The sequence below is a fragment of the Linepithema humile genome, chromosome 4 (assembly GCF_040581485.1).
Source record: "Linepithema humile isolate Giens D197 chromosome 4, Lhum_UNIL_v1.0, whole genome shotgun sequence".
Classification (NCBI taxonomy): Eukaryota; Metazoa; Arthropoda; class Insecta; order Hymenoptera; family Formicidae; genus Linepithema; species Linepithema humile.
In genome coordinates this window covers 26234240-26250347 of record NC_090131.1, presented here as the reverse complement: position 1 = coordinate 26250347, position 16108 = coordinate 26234240, and the positions used below count along the sequence as shown (strand labels likewise).

Genomic DNA, 16108 nt, shown 5'->3' with positions numbered 1-16108 from the left:
TTAGATTGTTTATGTAAATAAATGATTAATGTGTTTTCTTATATACTTCGATATACATAACAATACAACAATAATATGATAAACTATATGATAATAATTGATTAATATTCGATTTGGCAATATAAATATAATTTGAAAGTCGCGCGTTTTTTTCATGTTTAAATACAATCACGTGATGATGCAAATGTGACGTCACGATATCAATTGCGCGAAGATCATTTCGTTAGTCGATGGCAATAATGGTGGACCAAGGCGAGCAGTGTCTTATGTTCGCGTACATTTTTGTTTTTTCGAAATAAATTTTGCGCGCGACGAATATCGTGGGTATTAAATCTAGCAACGAACGATTGCCGTGTAGTATTGAATCAGTGTACACATTTGTAATTTCTAGTTTTTCGACATTCGTAAAACTAGTCGCGTTGATCGCATCGTGTCGGATATCGTTAATCGAAGTAACGAATTAATGCAAAGTTTCGTCGTCTTTCGAATTCTTAAATATACCTCGGGAGTGTCGGAATTGTCGAATCCACGGTGAGATCGTTATGAAGTATTAGTGCGCGTATAGTCACGATCAGTCTTTCGTCATTTTATAACGGAAAAGTCGGTCGAGAGTGTAAAACAACGATATCGGGTAATCGTTGAATCTTCGGGCGTCGGTGTGAAGTTGCATTCGTTTTTCGAATTTCTTAAACGTATCTCGATAGTGACGGAAGTGTGTCGGAAAGTTATATCGGGCGATCGTCATATTACGGGTTTTTTATTTCTTCGCGGGTGTATCGCGCATCCACAATCGTACGTCGGGGTGCCAAATTTATTTTTGGTTGACGTGATAATAAAGGCAAGTGATGATAATCAGCTCTTTTGATACGATATTCATGTTCGGTATTTCTTATTTGTATTTTGGGCCGTGAAAGGTGTGTAGGTGAAAAATATTTTTAGATATCTGATATATGAATTGTGAGGATAGAAGCGAAAAAACATTTTGTTAATAAAAAATACAAATAATAACATTTATTGTTTAAAGAAGGGATGTAAAAGAATGGAGTAATAATATATTTTATGTTTCGTATGAATAATTGTTTTAGTAATATTTCATATTACAAAATAGTTGTGAATATTATTATTATCAAGGCACATATCAATCAGTTGAATGCATGTGGAATGTTAAACGATAGATAACAAAAGCATTTATTGCATTTTCTATTATAATTTATTTGATTCAACAAGTAAAAATATCCGTTATATTAAATTCCAGTATTTCTCAGCACATTATCTAATCCTTCAATTTCTTCGCAGGTTCCTTACGAGGGGTTTATCCCAGCGACAGCGTCGTCTTCGTCGAAGTGCCGCCTCCGCCTCTGCCGTCGCGCACGGGGTATCGAACAGCGTGGTGAGCAGCGCCGCGGCGCTACCTGCCGCCGCGTCGGCTATATAAATGCTCGGCGCCGTCGGACGCGCTCAGTATGTGTCATGCATTGCGAGCGCGATTGTCGTCTGTGATGGCGGCCCGAGTGCGGTTGAAGATTCACCGCGGCACCGGCGTGTCGCCGCTCGCTGCTCTGCTCGCTGTGTGCGCTGTGTTGAGTCTTGTGAGTGGGATGTTCGAGCATCGGCACTGCGGCCACAAACATCCACGAGCACACGAGGTAAGTGCATTTACAAGCATTGCGAAGGGCGATTCTAACCTCTCTTTTGCTTCGTACGGCGACGGTCGCTGTCTCCTTCCTTCGCGCATTCACATACGTCGATGTATTCTGCGATGCAATATTTAGACCAGTACCTATTCGTCGGATATAAATATTTGGTGTCTACAAATCGCTTTTTGTTTACCTCTCGACGAATTTTTACCCTTTTGTTGGAAGGAATGTTTGTTTGAAGGTAACAGTATCAGTTATTGTCATTCGTGACAGTAGGCGTCGCGTGCGTTCACACGTGTTAGTTTCTCTCGCACATATAGCATAGTGGTCATACAGTTCTTTACACAGATTGTGCATAACGACGGTTATCAAACACTTTAATATGTTCTTTACCACGTTTTATAGAATCTCGTAATATTACGGTGCTAATAGTAATCCGAATAAATTTTATATGGCAACATTGTTACATTCATTCGCATTGTGCGGTTTATGTATTTTTATAATTACGAGCTTTTGTGTAGAATTGCCCTGCAGCATCATACATGATATTTATAGCGATTGAGATGTGTGTTATTTCATTCACGTGCACTGCGCCATTCCCACGTTGTACTAACAGAAGGAAACTTGGGTGAATGTTTCCATGCGCGCTGGGGGGGAGGGGGAAACACGTGTTTTCGTAGCAGACACGTGCTGCTGCGGGATGTCTTGCCGCGCTGACCTTTAACTGCTCTCGCGTCGCGTTTTACGCACAATCAGTCTCATTGAAGCTTATTGTACGATTGGATGGATGTTCATTGAATCAATTTTTGAGTTGAATAGTGAAATTAAGTCACATGATATCTTCTTTAACACCTTTTTTCCGTTTAATCTTTGCATGGATGAGATCCATGCAAAATAATATAATATAATTAAGCAATATATAAGTTGTTCAATGTATGATTTTGAGAGTAAGTACGTTAACTTAATTTATGCGCAATATAAAAATGATCACTTTAGGCAATCGTTAAAAATAATGTAAAATAACTATTAAGTATGACAATATATTTCAAAGAAGGTTCAATGTATAATATTTCTATATTTTTATTGTCATCATAGCAGTTTATCCAATTTGCATACCAGTTATTTATGTCGTTACGTCGAATAAAACGAAACTATGTTTAGATGAGATAAATTGCGTAATGATCTAATTTCCTGTTACACGTTCTCGGTACATTTTATAAAATTTGTTTAAACATTGCATTATCGACACCATTATTAGCTATTTTATTAAAGCTCTATCTCATTTGCCGTAATAGGTATTCTTTAAATTAAATAATATTATATAGAACGAATTTTGTTGCTATTGGAATTTGATGGTCGATTTATAACGTTGCAGCAATTGTATCATCACGATGAATATTAATTACAATATTATAAATATTAATTGTCACGCAATATTATATTGCAAATTTATCGATCTATAAGATATTCCACTATCTAATACCATTTTGCCACCACTGAATACATTTCACTGAGCAAAAATACCAAGGCAGCAATAGTTTTTGCATAATAAGCATCGAAAAAAAAAGAATATTTTTATTTCTAGTACTTGATTACATTATAAAATTAAATTCTACAGTTTGAAATAATGTTTTCTGCAGAAATTTAATTAGAGGTTGAACGATTGGAAACTCGAATACAATAACAGCTAATATTGAAAACTGAAAAGTTTTGAAAAAAATGTCTCATTAAAATTCAGTCAAAGAAAAATAAAGGTTATTTCAGTCAAAGGTTTCATAGAGATGAAAAGAATGGCGAGATTGATGGAATATATGTTATATCGAAGAGCTTGTATCGTTTATTGGATATTGTAGTAGTTTTATGTAGATTTTAATTTTGCTTTTTAAAAGCAGACTATGTCGCGCATGATAGGAAACAATAGATGAACAATAGATGAATGTGGTAGAATTTTTGAAATAGTAGACAAACAATTCAGTTTTTGTTTTAATTTCGAATTCTTCTTTGGGTCGAAAAAATAGACTCAATTTACTGGGTCGGAACAGTTGGTGAACGTATAATTCTCTATTCGCGGAACGAAGTAATTTGATATCGACTGACATTTCATCAGATTTGACAATTTTTGCTCGCGGACGTTGACATAGCTATGATAAAAGTATTTTTATAAAAATAGTTTATGAAAAAGCACAATGTTTCTTGATCTCTAATTCGTTATAATATTCGTTATAATTCTATATAAGCGCGAAAAACTTTTTCTCACGAAAAATGACAAAGATTTTTTATAATTATAAATAATTATAAAATGTTGATTACTATCAAGCTTTTATATGTGATTAGATATATTTTATGTTAAAAATCAGTCCATGGTAATTTCTGTTTTCAATCCATAACGCAAGAATATTTTCATGCCACTTCGACATACAAATTCAAGTCAAAAGTGATTTTTTTCTTTGGAAACTTGTTTATTTTCTTGCGTTAAAAAATAGTTTTCCATTTTGACAGGAAATTGGGTGAAAAACCAGAATATTCGATGTGGTACAATATTGTGCCTGTGGCTATTTCAGAGTTTGAGCAGCCGATTCTATTGTTCCTATACACTATGCGAATTTAGATATCATTCAAAACAAAAATAAAAGGATTTCAACATTTGATTTTTTTTTATTGGAGAAAATGAAAAGTAAACGAGAAAAACGTATATTCTCCCGCGACACGTTAAAAATACACTATATCTAGAACAAAATTTATACGATTATATACGTATATGCATAATTATTAATGTTTCAAATTCTCTTATTCGTATTTTGAACAAAAATATAATAAAAATATTTTTGTTACACTGTCGATAAATTAAGCTTTTTTTTCCGCCAATAGTTAGGATATTTGTGGCGCAACTTGTTCCGCGCTACAAACTAGCCAGTTTCTAACGATCTCACGAACGACTGCTCGTAGCCGAGGTGTACGGCGATGTTTCGTACGTGAGTATATTCGTTTTAAGGGCCGTTCTAAAAAGAATTTGAATGCGAATATAAAAGTTTACAATCGACACGGCGTTCCACTCACGTATGCAGTATCGCGTCTCCGCTCGTGCTTGTCGCCTCATGACATTGCGCACCAATATTCGCGAAACTTTCTGTCTGACGATCTCGCCGTCATCACATACCGATTTCGCGCTCTCTTAAGGAAATAATACACGTTTTGATGCTATCGCTTCCTTATTCCGTACGGGAGCCTTGCGAGAAAAAGCGCGGTAGAGTTATGCGTCCTTCGCTGGCGTCCTGCCAGCTGTTTACCGGTTGCTTTCTTTTTCACCAATCTAATAAGATGGGAAAGTTGCAATATTCCTCTTAAATCGATATTGTATATCGTGTAAAATTATCTTCCTGCGAATCTTGTTGTGGAGAAAGTACATTTTGGATGTCACAATTTTTTTTTTTTTTCTTATGTAAAACATGTGTTACGTAATGATTTAGGAGCGTAAAAAATTTTCACTCGTAAATCGCGATTTTAATTATAAAATTGCACATGAGAAAATTAATTACATTAGATTAAACACATGAATAAGAAGGAAATTTGAAACTCATAGTATCAGAATTTAAATCTGTTTGACGTGACGCAGTTGCACTCGTAATATCTATAAAAGAGATAATTACACGTAATATCACGTAATTTGCTTTTCCTGCGAAGAGAAGTGTCGAGTTTTCATTACGATTATCCTCGTAATTTTCTCCGGCAGCGAGAAGAACGCGCGGCACGAGTGTCAAGTTTTCATTACGATTATCGGAAGTACTTCGCGCTCTCTTGCAATCGCGGCGGGAATAAAAGTAAAACGAAGGTCGCGCGATTTCATAGGAAAAACTTTCCTACGAGCGCTTCAATGAGAGTGTACGCGAATGGAATTTCGCTGGCGTACACGTACGCGCGGGCGCGCTTACAATCCGATATTTTTCTCCGGCTCTGATTTATTTACGAGGTGGTCGGCTGAAACCTCGCGCAGGGAGGTTATTAAGAAACTCGATTCCCATCGAAGTTTATGGGCTTCGTGAGACGTGCAACGATATACTCGACGGTGAGGGGGGGGGGGGGGGGCTCAAATAGGGTTGGACGTCATAGAAACCGGACACGTGAGCTTTACGTATTGCGTTTATTTGACGATCCTTCGGCACGGATCGATCGAGCAAAGGCGTTAAAACCTATAAATGCAAATTAAGCTAAATTAAAATAAATTATTACAATTTATCGTGTATTAAAAGGTTTTATTTATATCGATTACGCAATGCATTATAATACATTTGTGAATAAGGAATAAATATCTGTAGGCAGATTGATATTTTCGGATCGCAAATCTGATTTGAGAAGATTTAAAACTCTAGGCACGCACGAGCCGCGTTTTATCCCAAGCGAATATGGAAACACGTGCAGACTTCGTGTGTTCCGGCGCGCGACCGCTTTAATATACTCGTATTAGCTGTTAATCAGGTCGGGCATACAACGTTCCTCATTAGTAGCTTCTGATTACACGGGCTACTTAAATCAGCACGCAACAAAGCTTTCTAAATTGTTGTTTGAATATTACATTACTTCTGCGAGCGTCGGAGAGGATTTAGTAACGAACGTACCGCGTCTATAACCAAGATCATGCATTATATCCAAATGGTTACAGCAACGACAGCGCATTGAACGTGCAAATTAAATCTTGTCTTGTATGTTGTAATAATGATGTGGTAACAGCGCCACCGTCTCTTATCAATAAATAATTATTGCCGTGTCACGCTATATGTCGCTCACGACACGCGCTATGCTTCTTATTTACTCTGTTATTTTCTTAAAATACTCATGATACACACATAAGTGGCGTATTTAAGCGGCGAATCTGACCGTTCGTTACGCGTTCCGAGATATATTCTGCAGCAATTGATTGCGTGTATCGCAAGAGGATTTTCCGCGATGAGAAACATCTTTCACACGAATATCTTTTATACATCAACGAAGGTCTTTAATATGGTGTATGTGAGAATTTTATACGTCATGCTGTTTATGTTATAAGACATTCTATTATGAGAAATTTTCTTTTCCTGGAAAATTTTTAATTATTACGCTTTTATTTAAACTTCCGTATTTCTTTTGGAATTATTTAACATCATATGTGCAAGACTTTTTTTCGCGATATATTTCACGCAATATAAGAATAGTTTTATAAAAAATAATAGATACAACGATACGAATGAGATTAAATTTGTTTAGCAATTAATTATATAAGGATGTGTGAACAAGATAATCGGATAAAATAGTAATGTTTACATGGAGTGTAAATTAAATACGTTAGAATTATGCTGTTTGCTTTATAATTTAATAAAATTAATTTCGTTCGTACATCCGTATGCCTAAGGAAAAATACCATGGCGGTCGGTAGGCAACCAGAACTGTTAACGAATGTCGAAATAAATCCAATTTTAAACTCGACGGTTACAGTCATGATTGGATGAACGTGTTCCGGTAGATAACTTCGATGAAACGTTCCTCCATTAATCGAACTTGCAATCAAGTCGAATTCGTTTAATCTAGACTGACTCCGGGCTGAGATTAAACTTTTTGTGTTTGCGTTGAGCATTGATTGACCTCGAACGGAAGGTACGTAGTCGCGAAAGATAAATTGATTTGACATAACAAACAGTTTTTCAGAAATAAATTATTACTTGGTTTTTTTTTTTCACGTGTTTACGAACATTTTCAAACATTTTGGGCGTGGGAGACGCGTGGGCCAAATTTTTATGAAGAGGTTACATTATTACAATCGGTTTCGGAACGTTGATATTCACCTTGTGCGACGAGAAATAGTATTCCGTACGCGTTCCGATGGTTATCAGCTGAAAGTGTGTACGAACAAAAGCAAATTAAAACGCTTCTAAAGTCGCGCTTTCCACGTTCGCCGTCGCCGGGAAATGCAAACTTTCTCCTGGCAGCCTGAGAATTTAATAAAACGAATCGCTCACTCGGGAGTAGTATAACGGTGTAACCTTAACCTCGATCAAAATAGTGGGACGTGAAATTGGCGGAGTCGCGCGTCACCGGAGCCGGATTACGTATTGCCTTTGCGGCCGCTTTGAAAGTTTCGGGGCATCGCTCGCTTCGAATGAAAATGGATAGCCGGTCGCTTCGTGCGGTGCGACGTGCTCTTTTTTCTTCCCTTTTCTACCGCTGCCGCGCTTGTTCTCGTCCTTTTGCGTCCCGTTTTTCCGCCGTTTTTTGCCCAGCCAACTTTTGCGCCTCTAGGGACTGCGCGAATTGCATAGCCATGCATATTCGGAACTTTTTGCCAGCGCGGCACCTTCGGCTCGTCCTTTCGTTAATAAAGAACGGCCCGTTTGGGACGTCCATTCGATCGTAAAAATTGCCGAGTAATTTCCCGCATAGGCACTCATATCGGGATCCACAACCGCTTGTCTGTATCTGGGGAAAAAGAAGCGCGCGATGCGCCAGTAAGATAACAATTTATGCGGACCGCAATATCGCGCGCGCTTGTCAATAAAACGATCGATTTTTCTTTGATAAAACGTGGCATTTAAAACCAGCGTTTGTCTTTTTTTTAATTCTATACATATATACGCACGCTTCTTCGCGCTTCGTTGTTAATCCTACGAGTTTCAATTATCTTCAGTTGTGTCCCTTTATTTTACTTCTCCAACGAAGGAAATAGGAATTTATCCGCGGAATTTAAGAGGTCTTACGGTTGGACATAATTAAACCTTAAAAGAAACTTTCATAGGGAGAAGCACATTTGCTTAGTACAACGGTTTTAGTAAGATAAGAAATTGTCGGCTTCAGTCGGAGCGCGCAGTGTTTATTTCTCGGATACACAAGACTTTGCGTTTTACAACGTCTGCGAAGAACCCCGAACCTTTTTCTTCCACGTATGATTTTATTTAACACTCTTGACAGTTTGTCGTTAATTTTCAGGAAAGATTATTTACACGTTTTATTTTTCGGTTACGTAGTGTTTAGAATCTTTACATTTGCGTACTAAAACGACCATCACTACATCATTGTAGAAACTTTATTGGCATAAATTCCGCAGTCGACGCGCGTAGACAGACGGCCGGGGGCCGTCTGTCCACCAACGGGTCATAGTTTTCGCAGGAAACGTTCTGGATTAATCACGGCGGATTGTTTGAACAGACAATGGCAGTGACGGTAAACTCGAGGCGAGGATGAATAGGGTTCAAAGCAGAAGGGTACGAAACATTTCGGGAACGTCGCCGCTGCGCTAATTAGTGGACCATCCGCGGATGAGCTTAATATTCCATTTCCGCGAAGGCGGCCGCGTTTTGCATTTCCTGCCCTGTCGCGCGTACCAGGATATCGCATTTCGCTCGTTCCTTGGCGGAGATTATGCCGGTTCGTTGTTGAATCTGCTCGCTTTTCCGACAACGCGGTCTTGATTGCGAAAAATTATATCATACTCTAGAAAGCTTTAACTACAATGCAGTCATGATTGAATAATATTTCACGATGACAAGCGGTGCGATCAAGCGTAAAACTAAAAAGTTGTTAAACTAAAAAGTAAAACTCATAAATTTTTATACCGGTATAAAAATGTGTAATGATAATCAAAGCATCTGAAGAGTGCAATCGAGAATCGTATATATTATATATTTTTTTTTACGCTTTCCTAAAGTTGGCGGATATATTGTTATGCTTAAAGAAATAGCTAGATTTTTAGATAAATTTTTCTACATTTCTGCACAAGTGCATGATATTTTTATTCGCGATCAAGTTTTACGATCGCCGCCAAGTTGTCGACTCGCGGAAGTTATCGAAACTTATTACGTATTCTGCGTCCAATCGCGAACTCTCACTTCCATTATTTATGTTGTCCGTCAACTTGCCCTATAAAATAATATTCTCCCCGACCTCGAAAGCGTTTGCGTGTTGACATCTCCGCGATGCACAATTTCTTGGCGGCGTACCAAGCGTAACCCCCTAGACAACGTCACGCTCATTCTAACAAGTGTTGTAATTCCGGGGCTCTTGACGAAGCCGGGAAAACGAGGGGGTCGTCGAGGACGGACGCGTCGAGGGGAGAAGCGCGGAAGAGGAAGAGTACGCAGGGATTTCTCGCGGGCGTGAAGCGCGGGAGATTTCCGATGGCAGATCTAGCACGTCCAACGAGAATCCTGAGCGAAGTGGCCTCAGAAGTAAACCAATCTGGTCGGGGCTTTACGTCGCTTTCGTTCTTCGGTAAAAGTTTCTACTTCACGTGGACGTATTCTGCGTGTATGTGTGCGGCAATGTCGATGCATGCGACGGTGTGCGCAGTTTCAGTGGGTGGTCTAAGGTGGGATGAATGAAGAGGTAACCAGAGTTGCGCTCATCGATCGGCCAATTCACACGTGTACATACGTTGCTCTGTACAAGAAACCTAAGCTCTAACCGAACAAAACAGGATTTCTCCTTTCTTGTCGATTGTGACGTAAATCAGCGTTCAAGGTGTATGTACTCTTTGTTGCTCTGAAAACCAGGGATTTTCGAATTGATAGAAGGCCAGCCGGAGATATCAGGTGTCGGAAAATAATTTCATAGACTGTCGGAAGTGATGCCAATCAGTGTCAACTGTAACTTAACAACTAGTTTTTTGTTTTTTCGTTATTTATTTTCGCAATCAACGTGATGCTAACAATTCGACATACATTTAACAATTAACTATTATTGCTTTAGTTGATTATATCGATTTAAAGTAAAAGTAAACAACTTTTTTTTAGAAGTTTTTAAATAAACTAGAAACACAGTTTTTTTACGATAAAACTCACTATTATTTTTACGATAGGCGCATGTGTATGTGAGAATAAACGAGAAAACAAGAACGGCTTTTTGATTAATAAAATGTTGTAATTATTTTATTTTTCTAAATGTTTATTTTCAAATTTTAACTTTTTAATATTTTCACGATTCGAGCAAAAAATAATTGTCTTTAGTGCTACGTGTTTTTTTATTTAAATTGTTTTGCGATGAATATTTCAAATGCGCTCCAATAATTCTGTCCATGAGAGGTTAACCAGAAAGGCTGAAAAATATTAGGTAGCATTCAATTAAATATGGATTGCGTTGATAACAATGATAACAAATTGCCGAGCCATTTTACAATATCGCAATAGGCATTCGCCGGGGAATTAAAATTCGAACTGCCTCATTTAGCTTAAACGTATCAATATTTATGAACAAATGATTCGGTGGTTAGGGGAACGCGAATATTTATACGGTAGAGCGGATTTGGCGGATTAGCGCGAGACGAAAATAATGGTAATGTTTTCGTTGTCATGCGACTGCCTGTTAATTCCATAATGAATGATCGATTCGGATCGAAATCGAAATCAGGAGCCACGCCGTCGAAAATGTCACAGTCGATCGCGGTTGCTTTAACGCAAATATTTGCCGCAATCATACCGCGGGCCGCGAGGACTTAGATTAAACTATTAATTATTCAGCCGTTGAGCGGTGTTCACGGACGACGACGGTGTTCGGCGTAAATCCTATAAATGCGGTTAAGTTACACGGTCACATTTTCGATGAAATTGCTCGTTTGGTTTATTAGCGACTGTACGTTGGGAAATAAATTAATTTACGTCACGCGCGATTGAGTTATCTTAATTTACTTGCTGTCTTCGCTTTGCGGAACAGTCGCATTAATGTCGAATTAAGCACCGACTGTGGTTTAGATTCTAATTTTTCAACGTTAAATATCTTGATATTTTTATTTTAATTAAGTGGAATTACTAATGATCAAGAGCCCGAAATATTTGAGGTTTTGTTTGCTTTTATCGTACGAAAATTATTTATAATTTAAAAATACATTCTATATTTACTTTTATATATAAATTAATTATTTTATCCGTTCGACTTTCCAATTTAGAACGAAAATACGCAAACTTTAATAATCTGACGCAAAAAATCAATTTACGTCACACTATTAAAATTTTTTTACATGAATCTCTTTCCAAGATTTAAAAAAGTTCGAATACATTGCGTTGATATAGACACACGATAAATTTTTTATATAAATCGTGTAGCATTGACGCTATTAAGAAACGCTTTTAAGGTCAAAGCGCAGACCTACTTTCGAATAATTTTGATTGTATTGTACATTGTATTATATTGTGTTGTATTCTGCTTAATATGATATTTATTGGAGCTTGTCGGTTGTCGAAAGCGTGAAGTTCGGTGGATACTATAATGTGTAGATGGTCGTCTAGGGTCACATCCAGAAAATTGGTGAAATTAAGAATGGTCGTGTACAATAGTGCTTGTCGTTGCATGCGAAACAAATTGAGAAGAATTACTCGAGCGTAATTTTATGGTTTCAAAGATGGAAGAAAAGCCGTAGTAGCGATGTACGATAAACAATGCAATGAAAAGCGTCCCGAGCGAGTTGAACCACTATATTTAGAAAACTAACATTTATTGTACGATAACCATTGGTATTTTTCTTACAAACGTTTGTAAACATCAACTAAAAGAAAATACATTTCGTGGTCAGTTAAAACTATTCCATATAACTGGCTTTAATAAATTCTTAAATTAAAGCTATGCAAAATTATACGATCGACAGGAACTAGATATATTTCATATATTTTAAATTATTTAACGAAGAAAAATCAGTCCTAAATGGAATCTTAATGAAATAAAAATCAGCAGCTTCTTCTCCAAGGTAGAATTTTCTGCGATATTTCTCGGTGTATGCGTGACCGCATTTGCGGTCACGATTGTACCAGTTCGCTATCAGCCGAGAGGGAGAATCACGTCAGAAGCTCATTGTGTTACGCTACCGCGTTTGTTAGTAGGTATCACGGGTGAATTCACGACAAGCAACGAGATTAGGATACAGCCGACCCTACCGATTCGATGAGATTCGTTCGCTCGGGATGCATTTCACGGCACGTCCTCTCGGACGAGGTCGGAGGGCAATCTCTGATATCTAGGCGAAGGACCGTCGGAGAGGGACACACGCCACGCCGCTTGATTTTACAACTCGAGAAGTTGCCCGCGAAACTTTTCGCTGAAGAGTTCCGAGTTTACCGCTTCTTGTGCAAATAGCGTTTCGTGCGCTAAACTTATTCCGCGAGCTGGGACGCCGTTCGCACGCGCGCACTCGCGCAGGTGAAACTTTTGCCTCGCGTTTTCCTACCGTCTATTCTCTTTTGATATACATAGCGCACTTCCGCATTCGCGCCAGGCACGCACCTGATGTATTGTATTGCCCGAAACAAGGGACGAATTTAAAGAGGTCAGTGTGCGTATTTTTTTTTTTTTTCAAGTAGAAAACTTTTCCGAACTCAGAAAATTATTTGGCATTTTATTTTTTATTTGCATCGTCTAGTATATTTTAAAAATTATTTTGCAAATTAGAAAGCATATGCGTAGAGCATATGAAATGTTAAAATTAATTCAACACAGATTAAGTATTATTCGAATTTCAGTCTACCATAACATTAAATGCGATTTTCACTTTAGATTGGACAATAGATAAAGTTCAGTCAGGTATAATTCTTAGTACAATTTTACTTTTTATTTTATCAGCATCCTACAATTATTTGATTAAAAGCATTGATTATAATGTAATGCGTTGCAATTTTTTTCTCTTGCATTTCACAAGATACGAGGATAAGATTCTTGATTTTCTTTTTAGTTAAAGAAATATACTATCGTAACAAAAATCAAGCGTATTGATAATATTTCTTTTCATAATATCACATAAATACAAAAATATTTGATTACATCGTTCTCTTTTACTATGTAAACTCAAAAACGCACGGCAGAAATTATTTTTTAAACTTTATTGCAGATTTATTTCCCGTCACTCACATAAACGGCATTTTCGTCTCGGATTCTGCATAAATATAAACACGGTATTGCGCCGTGTGTATTAACTCGTAGGCATGAACGGCAATTACATAGAAGCTGTACAGCTTCCATGTAAAAACTGTTTCTCTCGCAAGGACGCCGACAGCGATGGTGATTTCTTTAAACGCCGCATTTCTGCAGCAAACGTGAGTTGTGCTAATTACAACCGCAAAGTATACCGCGCAAACAAAAGTGTTCTTCTTTTGTCGCTTTTTCCTCGCTGCTTCGTTATTACTAAATGCATTCACAATGCAGCATTAATTAAAAGGTCAGTTCCTGCGCTTGTATCTCGCTTGTGCTTGCTGAAACTTTTCCAATTAAAATTTTAGAGTAGTTATAAGAATTCGGCGATGTAACGCAAGGGTCTCTTTAATTAAATCGAAGCCGGACGGATATTTCTTATGGTGCACAATAAGTAATATTTTTAAATTGGAAACCATAAATTTAAGGATATATACGCAAATTGGTATTAATTATGGATTGCAATATTTATTTATTATTAATAGGACGGAAGAGAATGAGCATGAATTATAGCACTGAACATTGATTATTCTCTGCAGAGTTTGCATTTTGAAATGTAATTATTTGCTTCGTAACAGCCGATGTAATTGATTTGCTTTCTATTATGTATTATCCATCGAAACTGAATGTAAGGGGCATCAAACTGAAATTCTCAACCGTTGTGAACCTGACTATTAACTTTATAAAATATGAAAATAAATAGTATAGCCAGTTTGTAATTCGTTTATACCTGTTTGTACCACACTTTTTTTGTAGCTTAAAAATTATCACTAATAATTATGGGGAAAATTACAAAGGTACAAACAGGCATAAACGATGCTCTTTCGAGTGCCATTGGCTGTTTTAAAATATTAAAAAATTGACAGAGTTACCCTTTTGGTCGATTATAAAAAACTGAAAAAAAATTGTATCTTTGAACCCTTTGAAGTACAACAAAAATCAAAGTGATAAAAATGGATACAAACGATGCTCTTTTGAATGGTACTAGTAAAATTAAAATATCTCATAGTTGCTGACCATTTTTAACTTCTCTGTAATTTTTAACTCTGAGGTACAAAAAAAGTGTGGTACAAACGAAGTACAAACAGGCTATGCTATTTTTATATTTTATAAAGTTAGTAGTCAGATTCGCAACGGTAAATTCTCGGTTAATCTTTAATTGCTTCTACGAGCAAATGAATGTTAAACGAGATTACAATTTTTAATAATTCAATTGCAATTCGAGATGCTTCGTGCTTGTTTCTATAAACTTTTTATTGGAGCTTCAGAAAAACTTAATTGCGATTAAGATGCGAATTGTTGTGTCATTGTCTTTTTAATTCTATAATATAATAAATAAAATTTCTACGAGCGAGAGATTGTGGAGATATAAATCGCTCGCGGCGATTGTTATTCGTGTTAAATTTATGGCCTTAAATGCCCTGCAAGAAATTGCATGACGATGAAACAGATTGTTAGCGGCTTGTGCAACAAACGACTGAAATTTGCTGCGATATAAATATTGCTCTTGGAAAATATTTTGACGTCTATTTTTTTTAATATTGAAATATATCTTTTACTTTTGGCAATACTATTTCTACTATTATATGGATATTAAATATAATATCTGGGTCTTTCGGTTTTTATACATAACTTTACAATTTTTATTGAGAGTTTGAAGAGAATTTAAGACGATATATCCCTAGCTCAATATATATGGCATCGTTATGAAGCAATAATGCTCTCGTTTATATTTGAAACAAGAGGTGACGTTGCAACGTAATTATAATGCAAATCACTAACGTGTACAGTGCTCATAGAGCGAATGATAAGGTAATGGGAGCACTGAGAAAAATGTACGATCAAGTTGGCTATAAATCATTCTGGATTTTCGCAGCTATAACTTACGGTCGCCACGAACGCACAGCTGGTTACTTTCTGAAAATATTCTCGCGTGTAGAAAACTATAAAATTGCGTGCATTTCCGTTACCATCTTCCAATCGTAAAATTTGAACTGTTTCGTGTGAATAAAAATTCCGCGAGCTACATTAGGCGGTATGCACTTCAATAAACTTGCTGCATTTCTCGCATCTGCGAAGTCTATCGAACTTCGCGATGCGTCCCAGCAGTTTTTGAATGTTTCAGGATATCCTGTCTACGAGTTGTGTTACGAGTTTCCATTTGCCTCATTTAAATAAAAATATCGAGTCGTTTATTCAAAAATCTTTTATAATCTATGACATATCTTACCCGAAATATATTTGTTGCAATGCAATAAGATAATGAAGACGGAAAGATGAAAATTGCATATACAATATTTAGAAAACAAAGATCGGTATGCTATTTGAATATTTCTGTCACTATGAATAAATCTGTGTAAAAATATAAAGAATTCACAAAATACGGAATAACTTTGTCTCTCGCAAGAGACACTAAAGATCATGAGATAGGGATAGTTTCGCGGACTATCTATGTATGTAGGACATCCGATAGCATAACCTCATGTAAGATGTAACTTTAACATATCGATCAAGCCGCCGGTCTAGTCCGTGTACACGCGACGCATTCACGTCGACAGCCG

General features: G+C 37.0%; 1 protein-coding gene and 1 long non-coding RNA gene across 2 annotated transcripts in view; both read left to right on the top strand.

The window, feature by feature from the left end:
• The window catches only part of Invadolysin (leishmanolysin-like peptidase, invadolysin), a 246089-nt gene that overhangs the window by 4479 nt on the left and 225502 nt on the right, over positions 1-16108 (top strand). Inside the window, exon 2 of the mRNA XM_012366169.2 lies at positions 1297-1646. Coding sequence (XP_012221592.2) covers positions 1464-1646 — 183 coding nt within the window. The 5' untranslated portion in view covers positions 1297-1463. The remainder of the gene's footprint in view (positions 1-1296; positions 1647-16108) is intronic.
• The window catches only part of LOC136999593 (uncharacterized), a 61978-nt gene continuing 47548 nt past the window's right edge, over positions 1679-16108 (top strand). The window contains exon 1 of the long non-coding RNA XR_010889913.1: positions 1679-13672. This is a non-coding gene — a long non-coding RNA (uncharacterized lncRNA). The remainder of the gene's footprint in view (positions 13673-16108) is intronic.